The 11,650-nt window shown below is 43.5% G+C and overlaps 1 protein-coding gene across 7 annotated transcripts in view; it reads right to left on the bottom strand.

The window, feature by feature from the left end:
- Positions 1-157: 157 nt before the first annotated feature.
- LOC106609315 (DENN domain-containing protein 5B) overlaps positions 158-11,650 on the bottom strand; it is an 82,281-nt gene continuing 70,788 nt past the window's right edge. For 4 of the 7 annotated variants that reach the window (XM_014207994.3, XM_014207995.3, XM_014207997.3 and 1 more), the window contains 9 exons: positions 11,298-11,379; positions 11,005-11,133; positions 9,166-9,287; positions 8,282-8,427; positions 6,412-6,718; positions 6,229-6,311; positions 4,328-4,454; positions 3,496-3,670; positions 158-3,137 (listed from right to left, as the gene is read on the bottom strand). In XM_014207994.3, the coding sequence (XP_014063469.1) occupies positions 2,954-3,137; positions 3,496-3,670; positions 4,328-4,454; positions 6,229-6,311; positions 6,412-6,718; positions 8,282-8,427; positions 9,166-9,287; positions 11,005-11,133; positions 11,298-11,379 (1,355 nt within the window). In that variant the 3' untranslated portion in view covers positions 158-2,953. Of the gene's footprint in view, positions 3,138-3,495; positions 3,671-4,327; positions 4,455-6,228; positions 6,312-6,411; positions 6,719-7,452; positions 7,495-8,281; positions 8,428-9,165; positions 9,288-11,004; positions 11,134-11,297; positions 11,380-11,650 lie in introns of all 7 variants that reach the window. The other 3 variants (XM_014207992.3, XM_014207996.3, XM_014207993.3) reach the window with 1 other exon arrangement.

Below are 11,650 nucleotides of genomic sequence, written 5' to 3'. Positions count from 1 at the left end.
GAAGTAGCTCAATGAGTAAAACGTTATATTGTTTACTATTGAATTCTCACGAGGATCATATGTCATCTCCAACCATAGAGGTGATCTCAGTATCACAAGGGACATGTATTTTACCTGAGGGCTGGGCACGCACACACACAACATACACAGTAAACAGTTTAACATATTGAGCAAATTTTTAATGAAGTGCATCATAAATATCAGAACAGAACAGTGATCATTGACTCTTATATGGACATAGGACTCCTTTCATCACATGATCTCCTCCCACCGGACACACAGTTTACATCTGCACTTGTGGGAAAGGAAAGGTTCAGTAGTAGCATTGCCTACCTGGTAACAATAGGACCGATATTCCACCTGGGGGAGGGACAGCGTTTGTCACACAGGTTTATGTAACAAAGACAGAAGTAAAGTACAGGACTACTGAATGAGCCTAGCTGTAGCGGTGTGTGAAGAGAAAGTATACAGCCGAGTAGCGGAGTACACCGCAAAGTAGCACTTTAGGAGATGCAAAGAGGGACCTTATTCTACTTATTCTCTCAACACTAGACAGACACTTTTCTCACAGCTATGCACTAAACACCTATACATAGGGTTGATCATCCTCCTATGTTTGTGGCTTCTTATACGTACAGGTAGATAGGTTTGTAATTGTTGGAATCCGTGATACATAAGACAGTAGGAACCTAGTCGCAGGACCAAACTGTGAATGTTATAGAAGGAAAGTCACATGGATCAACATACAGAATGTAATTTCAAAATATTTCACAGGCGGCCCTTTGCCCCGATCACAAACAGTGTCTCAAAGTTTCTTGATTACTACCACAGTTTATAAGAATAAATACATAAAATCAGAACATTAAAAACAAATGCTCTGTCCTTTTGTGAGTTAATACTGAAAAAAACAAACCTTAAGTATTGTGGTTGAAACACTGAGTTAAAATTGTGATTCGGAATCTGTCAATTGTTTTCCCTTTTTGGTTGGGTTCAAATCTATTGTCTGGTCATAGTTAGCCTAACTTTAGTCAACATGTATTTTGATCACCCTTTTTAGTCCACATGCATAAACGTCATATTTACACTTGTTGTTACAGAAATATAAGAACATGTTCATTAAGGATTGACTGAAAAAGTGGCAAGAGATCTATTTTAGATTGAAAAATACAACCAGCTAGAAATAGTCCCAGAAGGAGTTAACACTCACCAGAAAAGAACCACTTATCATAGGAAGGTTTGAGGCATTTATGATAAATACATCATTAGGGGTTGTATGGTTAGGGTCTTATTGCAATTGTTTTAAATTCCAGTGTATTTCACATTAAATAAGGGGCTGGAACATTTCAATACCACACAGAGTAGGAAACTGTCCTAAAATGTCCATTTGAGATCAACAATCACACAGATCTGACGGACCACACACACACACAAACTGTGCATGATAGAAACCAGGATGAAATTGAATACATTGACCATTACAATTTCTAATATAAAAATAACATTAGGAGAACACATTCACTGAGTGTACAAAACATTATGAACACCTGCTCTTTCCATGACACTGACCAGGTGAATCCAGGTGAAAGCTATGATCCCTTATTGATGTCACTTGTTAAATCCACTTCAGTCAGTGTAGATAAGGGGGAGGAAACAGGTTAAATAATGATTTTTAAGCCTTGAGACAACTGAGATATGGATTATATACGTGTGCCATTCAGAGGGTGAATGGGCGAGACAAAATATTTACATTTCTTTGAACAGGGTATGGTAGCAGGTGCCAGGCGCTCTGGTTTGTGTCAAGAACTGCAACACTGCTGGGTTTTTCCACACTCAACAGTTTCCCGTGTGCATCAAGAATGGTCCGCCACCCAAAGTACATCCAGCCAACTTGACAACTGTGGGAAGCATTGTAGTCAACATGTGCCAGCATTCCTGTGGAACATTTGACGCCTTGTATAGTCCATGCCCCAACGAATTCAGGCTGTTCTGAGGGCAAAAGGGGGAGGTGCCCCAAATCTCAATATTAGGAAGGTGTTCTTAATGGTTTTGGACACTCTGTACATACACACGCACACACACAGTTTGAAATAGGGTCAGGTCAATGCCTGTAATTTGGTTGGAATGTCCATGCAACCCTAGAAAAGCCCCTGTCCTCCTAGGAAAGACCTATCCAATCCAATGCAGTGGTTGTGTCCACCAAGATCTGCTAGCCAATCTCAAAGCAGAGCAAATGTTCAGTCCAACACAGTAGGTGTATCCAGTCCAACACAGAAATGAGCCAACATCCAATCAAAAAGCTGCATTACACACAATGTAGTGCTGAAAGCAGATGAATCCAGTTTTCCTTTCCTTTGTTGTCAACTTCATCCAAATTATGAAGTTTCACCCACAGATATTCCCAGTGCAGAGACTATGGAGAGGCAGCAGGGGCAAACAGTCACTTTCTGTTTGGTTTCCTTTTTCCTGGCTGACTATGAACCACAGGCATGCTTGCTAATGCTAACGCTAGCTGAAGTTGGAGCAGGATCCAGCAGACAGAGAGATAGGATCTCCATCACACAGGCTAAAAGTGTCCATTGAAGAGCTACCTACAGTGGGCTACACACATCTAGCACATAGTGAAACATCCATGGGTTTTCTTTAAAAACAGTCCCTTCTTATTAAATATCAAAAAGGATATTTTTCAAAACCACAAGCTATGTAATAATAATACTGCATCATCACTCAATGATCCAAAGAACAAGCTTCTGCTCTGTAGCAGTGGGATCGACTCTGTTTACATAGTCCTCACTTCCTACTTCCTCCCTATGCGGTGACTTTTCCCAGAGTGAATCAGCTGAAGCATGCCTCTACAACAACAACAACAGTGAAAGGGCAAAAGGGAACAGAGCACAGGTTTCTGGGTAATGTAGTCACGGGCTGGGTGGTTTCCCAGCAGAATGTGTGGTAGGGGTTAAAGGTCGATGCCCTTGACAAGCGAGGCTTCCAGGGTGATGGGGAAGTCGTGGAGGGTCTGCAGGACAGCGATGAGAGCATTGACCGTGGTCCGGTCCCGCAGCAGAGCAGACTCCTCGTACATCTGCTGGATCACTGGACACTCCAACAACAGAGGGAGCCACTGAATCAGCAGACGATCTCTAGATAGATAGATAGATAGATAGATAGATAGATAGATAGATAGATAGATAGATAGATAGATAGATAGATAGATAGATAGATAGATAGATAGATAGATAGATAGATAGATAGATAGATAGATAGATAGATAGATAGATAGATAGATAGATAGATAGATAGATAGATAGATAGGAGCGAGAGAGAAAAGATAATTAGGAGTATGTTTGCTAAACAGTTGGTTCCATGTCACCAATGAGACTTTTCAGAAGGGTGATGTTGATTCCCAATACAGCCCTCTGGATGCTTTGTGCCAATAACAACTACAGCTCAGTTCTGCAGCCCCATCTCTGTCTCACTGTGTGTGAGTGGCGCCCTCACCTGGCCCCGAGGCAGACAAGCAGCTGGAACTTGCCGTCCTTGCCAATGTTCCTGGGTGAGGAGTTGATGGCACTGACATAGTGACAGAGAGAGACACAGGTCAGGCCCAGGGGCTCAGCAGTCTCCTGCATGTCCCCCATCTGGTCTGCTGACTCCATGTAAGCCAACGCCTTCTCTGTTGAGGGGGAGAGGAGGAGATATGTTAGGGAGATGGGAACAGAGGAGGAGATCAGGAAGAGGAGAGGGGACAAGGAGGTAGGGTCTACTGTAGAAGAACTTTGTAACTGCTGCTAAAAAGAGCTTTATATATATATACACACACATTTGTTTGATTGATTGATTTAGAGCTAAAAGAGTATGTCCAGTCTACAGGGGTTCACTCTTTCTCCCTCGATTGTATTTGAACCTTTGATCTGTGCAAGTAAAGTACTCTATGAAAACCCTCCTCTCCTCCTCTCCTCATATCCTTATTCATATCAGTCAAAAGCTGTGATATGAATATTAATAAAAAGATGAAGCAGCCGTTTCATATGACCGCTAAAGCAGCTACCTGCAAGGTTACTTTGAGTATCAAAGGGACTTTTTAATGGACTACTTTATTTCCATTGGGGAAGTTCAGTATGCAATATCCTAGTTTTCACCACTAGAGGAAAGCCTATCACAAAGATCTATAATCATACCATAAAGATGGATAGCGGGTGCACCTGAGCACCTTCATAGAAGAAGAATAACCCCTCAATCCATCTCCATGTATCATACGTAGGGAGAAATATGTGGTATTTCTAGGTTATTCCACTAGATGGAGGCAGCGGTGTATAGGTAGGCCACTCACCCACAAAGTCCCAGACAAAGACAGTCTTCTGGAAGAGGCGGGCGGACTTGAAGCCGTTGTGGAAGAACTGCTCCAGCGCCCCGACCAGACCGACCTCACCACACAGTAGGATGGTCAGACTGCCCCTCTGGAGAGAAGGAGGGAGGGAAAGAAAGAGGGAGGGAGAGTTTCAGAAAGAGACCGGTAGTATAATTTCATTAACCTTTGAGACTAAAAAAAAAGGTTCCAATTGTTGATTCTCAACAACAAACATGATGCAACACTACCCGTTTGAAGCACCAATTAGAAACAGTGAAATGTTCACTTAAAATCAACATAACATTCTCTTTATTCTCTTCAACACTGTTCTCATATTCCCCCTCACAGAGTTAACCAGCCTGTGACAGTGTAGAGCATTTATACAGCACTATAAAGGCCTTTTTCCTCTAAAGGCCCTTATATTAGCTGCGGCTAATGCTATACTATTCATCCAGTTAAACTAATGTAGATTCTGAGTAAACGGCCCTCTCCAGGGGTTTAGACTTACATTTACATTTTTACATTTTAGTTATTTAGCAGACGCTCTTATCCAGAGCGACTTACAGTAGTGAATGCATACATTTCATACAATTTCATACATTTTTTTCTGTGCTGGCCCCCCGTGGGAATCGAACCCACAACCCTGGTGTTGCAAACACCATGCTCTACCAACTGAGCTACAGGGAAGACTTGTTTCAAGTTTCAGTTTCAAGTTTTATTAGTCGGATATACGGGATACGCGTGGTGTACATTGTCCAATGAAATGCTTACTTGCAGGTTCCTTCTCGACAACACAACAATAAGAACTAGTAAAAGATAAGAATACGAACAAAGTAAATGACAGTAGAATAGAATAAACATTTTAGCATAAGAATGATACAGGAAGGCACAATTTATAGTACAATATTTCCACGTGTATTGGAGAAGGGGCGGATGGGGGGGAACTGTATAAATGTAGCAGTATAATAAGAGTCTGGTAGCAGCAGTTGTGATGATTGATTAAGTGCAGAGAAACAGAGCAGGTGGTCAGTCCAATTCAAGTGTTCAGCAGTCTGCTGTCTCATAGAGAGAAGCTGTCTCTGAGCCTGTTGGTATCAGACCTCATGCTCTGATACTGTCTGCCTGATGGTAGCGGGAGAGAACAGCTCGTGGCTGGGGTGTGTGGGGTCACCATCTATCCTATTGCTGTTTCAACAGGGGTCTATTAGTGGCCTGGGCTCCACGCCAGTCATTTGAACCATTTCCTATTACTGCATGAACTTCCTCAATTGAAACACCATTATACCAGAGCCATAAAACAGACTCACATAATGAACGCTGCCACCTCAGAGAGGGAGGGAGGGAGGGAGGGGAGGGAGGGAGGGAGGGAGGGAGGGAGGGAGGGAGGGAGGGAGGGAGGGAGGGAGGGAGGGAGGGAGGGAGGGAGAGCGCGAGAGCGAGAGAAGCCGGAGGGGAGCACAGAGAGAGTAATTCTACAGAGAGAATAAGAGTATATTTAAAGTAATTCTACAGAGAGAATAAGAGTATATTTAAAGTAATTCTACAGAGAGAATAAGAGTATATTTAAAGTAGTTCTACAGAGAGAATAAGAGTATATTTAAAGAGAGAGTGTGCAGACGGGGTTGAGGGGATTGTTAAGCACTAGAATGAGTTCAGCGTGTTTATAATGAAAGAGAAACAGCATCTGCTCTCTGTCCTGACATCCTTCCCAGACAGAGCACCACAGAGAGACTATTAACCTGCCAGATGAGGAGAGTGCTGCAGCAGTCAAAAACCTATTATACAGATCCTTCACTGTCTGAACTCAAATGAACAGATTAAATGGATAACATGGAGCAGGTGCTTGTCATTTTTCTCTCTCTACCACACACACACACACACACCTCTTTCTCAGGCTTGTGGAAGTGCTTGCAGATGCTGTTCACTGCCTCGCCGATGGCCTCCTGGATTTGAGCTGAGGTGGGCTCTGCAACGGAAGAGAGAGAGGAGACAAGAAGTGAATATCTACAGTTATGTCAACAGTAAATCAGGTATGCTATGTCATGTCATGAAGGGGTGTTACTCACTGTATCCGCGTCCTCCCATCGAGGTAATGCTGACGCGTCTGGTCTGACCCGGGGAATGCTGCATGTCGGGCGTGCGACACCCTCTCCCAAAATCCTCATCGGCGTTGGGCAACGCCAGCTCACCAATCAGAACGCGCTCCAGACTGCCGTCGTCCACGCCTTTGCCAAGCCACCGCCCACAAGGGAACTTGTAGGTGTGTCCTGTGATCTCGTTGCGGACCATGACACAGTCCACCAACCATTTAGCCAGCAGCCCAGAGTTATCATGACCCAACTGGACTGTAGTCAGCTTACCCAGGTTTTGACACTATAGAGAGAGACGAGAGAGAGACAAATCAGCATCAAGATGTCATTACATGTTTTTCCTATGTTAATTCACAATGACAATTCAGAAATCATTTGTTAACAACAACAGTATGACTGCTAATTCTATAACTATGCAGTGTAATCCTCTATCAAATCTAGTCCTACTCATCTATCCAATTGATCAACTAAAAGTCTACATTAGACCCAAATACAGCCAATTCATACAATATGCCCTTGAATGCCACTTAGGAGAAAGTTGCGTCCCCTTTCCAAACCTTTTAGTTGAAGGTGAGCTTGGTGCATTGAGTGATATGCATAACATCAGCACCATGTCAAGGAAATGTTCATGTAATGCTAAACTACACAAAGTGGCATTCAGGAACAAACACATACCCCTTCATAAATCTAGAACACCATTAATACCATATAACCAACAGACGGTGCTCAGACCAACCCATCGTTGGCGAAGCCCTCAACCCAGAGAGAGAGAGAGCTGGGTCGTATTCATTAGGGCACACCGTAGCAAAATGTTTCGCAACGGATAACAGAAATAGGAGTGTTTGTTATTGGACAACTTCAGGTAGCCCCTCGCCCGTTTCAGTCAGTTTTCTTCCGTTTGGTTCCCAATGAATACGACCCTGGAGTCTATGGTACACAGTGAACATTGAGTCTGGGATGATACAAATGGGTCCGGTGGAGAGAAGGAGGGAGGGAGAGGGAGATCACGTTTCTAACCTTGAACATGGCGTCGATGTGAGTGTGTGGCCTGAAAGCAGACTGGGGGAGATGAAGACATGTGTTAGGACATGATGGACAGCACAAGTGGGAGAGGATGGACTTGGGATGCTGGTTTCTAGTAGACTACCCTTCACCAGGCTACAAACCAGGCGTGTACCCAAACCACCACCATAGTAGCAAAGTTCCTCTAGAGAGATGGTCCACAGATCTATACTGAACCGTTAGCCATCACCCAAACCGCTCACAAAGCCACAAAGAGCTACCACCCAAAACTAGTGAACACGGCACCACTCAGAACGGTAGACACTATGAAAAGGCTCAGTAGGTAGAGTCATGCACTTCCTGCGAGGAAGGAGGTAGGAAAGAAGACAAACGGGAAGTCTGGGTCCATCCGCTCATTGTGTCCGGCAGCATCTCACAGAGTTAACTACTATTCAAGCATACTTCCAATATCTACCAAGTGGAATTAGCTACATGACCCCAACTTGTAACTCATCAAGTTGGAAGGTATCAGAGCAAATAGTCACACAAAGATGAGTGAATGGATAAATGAACGAGTGAATGAGGAGATAGGGGATTAGTAGTAAGTATGGAATGGTAGAGAGCGAGTTAGACAGAGTCTTCTGCCTTATGAGACCATGCGTGAGTTCATGCCACAAAAAAGGGAACAGCCACCCACTTCACCCCAGTGGGCACCGAACAATGACTCAGTGATGTTCTCAGCAAAACCCATCAATCGATGCTGACATAACCTTGCTGCAGAACGTCACAGAGACATGAGAGGAGGCGTAGGGGCCCTGGCTGTTGGATCATAGTTCAGACTCACATCGAAGGTCATCTCCAGGACGTTCTTGGTGATCTGCCTGACGCCCGAGTCGCCCAGCTCACCCGACACACACACCCACGGGTTGGAGGTCGTCATGGCGTTGCTCAGCTTCTTGATGGGGATGATGACGGCGCGGTACGGGATCACTACAGGGACAAAAAAAAATTGTACAGTCCCTCTCAGTGCAACACAGAAAGAATAAATGTATTCATAGTTTTATAGTTAAATATAACAAGGGCAAACTAAAATCAGGGAGATTTCAGTGGATTGCACTGCTTTAAAGTAATAATTAATTTATGAATTTTACTATAAAAAATGATCCCAGTTTCCCCTAACAGCAGGCAAGGGTTCCAGAGAAAGCAAATCCAGGGCTATTGGTGATGTGTGTGAGAGAGTGTGTGTGAGAGTGTGTAAAAGAGAGAATCTTATCTGGTGCTGCTTCAGTGCAAACTGCTATGTGAATAATGTAATCCTGCTTTCAATCTTTGATTAGATGTACATAGCCTCATGCTTTATTCAGGTTAACACCGTCTCTGCCATTGATCCAAGTTATAGTCCTATACATCTACATTAACCGCCACGGAAAACAGTGACAGGCCAAGGCAAGCACACCAATTAGGACTCTCAAAAGCCTACCATCCATCCTCTCCCCAGTGGCTGAGTGGAAAGATTTGCTCTGGGTGACTTGAGGTAAGTTAAAGTGGTTGACTTGTAGTTAAGTTGTTTTAGCTAGTGTGCAGACTGATCGAGGTAATGGCACCGGGGAAGTAGAATTAGTCAACCATCTTATAATATGACTGTGTTCTGTATAGGATGAGGTAAATTAGTGGTTATATTATGGTCATATTGAAGTTGAATTGTGGTTATGTTGAAGTCCTACTCACTGATGGTGGTGAAGACACTGGTGAAACAAAAGTAGTCGACAGTGTTGAGGGAGAGCAGGTGAAACAGGAACTGCTCCTTCTCCTCCTCACAGCGCAGGAAGGCGTAGCGCTTATACAACTTCCTGGAAACACCACAACACACACTTAATACACATTAACCATGGCTTCGACACTGTCAATGTGAATAATATTGTGTGTGTGTGTGTGTACAGTTGAAGTCGGAAGTTTACAAACACATTAGCCAAATACATTAACTCAGTTTTTCACAATTCCTCACATTTAATCCAAGTAAATATTCCCTGTCGTAGGTCAGTTAGGATCACCACTTTATTTTAAGAATGTGAAATGTCAGAATAATAGTAGAGAGAATTATTTATTTCAGCTTTGATTTCTTTCATCACATTCCCAGTGGGTCAGAAGTTTACATACATTCAATTAGTATTTGGTAGCATTGCCTTTAAATTGTTTAACTTGGGTCAAACATTCCGGGTAGCCTTCCACAAGCTTCCCACAATAAGTAGGGTGAATTTCGGCCCATTCCTCCTGACAGAGCTGGTGTAACTGAGTCAGGTTTGTAGGCCTCCTTGCTCGCACACGCTTTTTCAGTTCTGCCCACAAATTTTCTATGGGATTGAGGTCAGGGCTTTGTGATGGCCACTCCAATACCTTGACTTTGTTGTCCTTAAGCCATTTTGCCACAACTTTGGAAGTATGCTTGGGGTCATTGTCCATTTGGAAGACCCATTTGCGAGCAAGCTTTAACTTCCTGACTGATGTCTTGAGATGTTGCTTCAATATATCCACATAACTTTACTTCCTCATGATGCCATCTATTTTGTGAAGTGCACCAGTCCCTCCTGCAGCAAAGCACCTCCACAACATGATGCTGCCACCCCCGTGCTTCACGGTTGTGATGGTGTTCTTCGGCTTGCAAGCCTACCCCTTTCTCCTCCAAACACAACGATGGTCATTATGGCCAAACCGTTCTATTTTTGTTTCATCAGACCAGACATTTCTCCAAAAAGTACGATCTTTGTCCCCATGTGCAGTTGCAAACCATAGTCTGGCTTTTTTATGCGGTTTTGGAGCAGTGGCTTCTTCCTTGCTGAGCGACCTTTCAGGTTATGTCGATCAAGGACTCGTTTTACCGTGGCTATAGATACTTTTGTACCTGTTTCCTCAGCATCTTCACATGGTTGATTTGCACTTTTTGCACCAAAGTACGTTCATCTCTAGGAGACAGAACGCGTTTCCTTCCTGAGCAATATGACGGCTGCGTGGTCCCATGGTGTTTATACTTGCATACTATTGCTTGTACAGATGAATGTGGTACCTTCAGGCGTTTGGATATTGCTCCCAAGGATGAACCAGACTTGTGGAGGTCTACAATTTGTTTTCTGGGGTCTTGGCTGATTTCTTTTGATTTTCCCATGATGTCAAGCAAAGTGGCACTGGGTTTGAAGGTAGGCCTTGAAATACATCCACAGGTCCACCTCCAATTGACTCAAATTATGTCAATTAGCCTATCAGAAGCTTCTAAAGCCATGACATAATTTTCTGGAATTTTCCAAGCTGTTTAACGGCACAGTCAACTTAGTGTATGTAAACTTCTGACCCACTGGAATTGTGATACAGTGAATTATAAGTGAAAAAGTCTATGTAAACAATTGTTGGAAAAATTACTTGTGCCATGCACAAAGTAGAAGTCCTTACTGACTTGCCAAAACTATAGTTTGTTAACAAGAAATTTGTGAAGTGGTTGAAAAACTCGTTTTAATGACTCCAACCTAAGTGTATGTAAACTTCTGACTTCAACTGTATGTGTGTGTGCGTGCGTACTTGGTTAAGGCTTGGCGGGACAGCAGCTGTTTGAGGTGTTGGGAGAGTAGCTTCTTCTCCAGAGAAAGACGGATCCAGGCCCTCGCTCTGCCCACATCAGTCTTTATCTCCCCCATACTCTGGATGTGCCTGAGAAAGGGAGGCGTGGAGATGTGAGAGAGAAGGTGAGGAGATAAGAAAAATAACAGCAAATAACAAAACAAATTGTTGACTCACATGGATAAAGTTGTGAGATATTACCATCTACCTATGACACATCGTAATGTACAGGCACAGTGGTAGGTAATTCATACCTCATATCCTGTATGACGGACGCTCGCAGTGATGGCATCCCTATTGACGACTCAGACTTTCGTCTCTCTGGACCATTTGACACTGTGGGAGGGAGAAAGAAGCACACACATCTCAGCTTTGGCAGCGCTCCAATTGAAAATAAATCTATCAAATGCCACTGGAGTGTGAAAGGTCTGTAGATTCATTTGAAAATGGAGTATTTCAGGGGATTATTGGGTATGGATAGTGTGTGACTGAATGGATTGAGGGTAGGCGTGACATGTGTTTTATGTCAATGTTGTATATTAAATGGACCATGTAAGGTGTGTGTGTACGTGTATGCGTGCGTTTATATACGTGTGTGTGGGTGTTC

Source organism: Salmo salar, chromosome 07 (genome assembly GCF_965601325.2).
Source record: "Salmo salar chromosome 07, fSalSal1, whole genome shotgun sequence".
Classification (NCBI taxonomy): Eukaryota; Metazoa; Chordata; class Actinopteri; order Salmoniformes; family Salmonidae; genus Salmo; species Salmo salar.
Note: the sequence above shows the minus strand (reverse complement) of the source record. Positions and strands in the feature narration are given on the sequence as shown.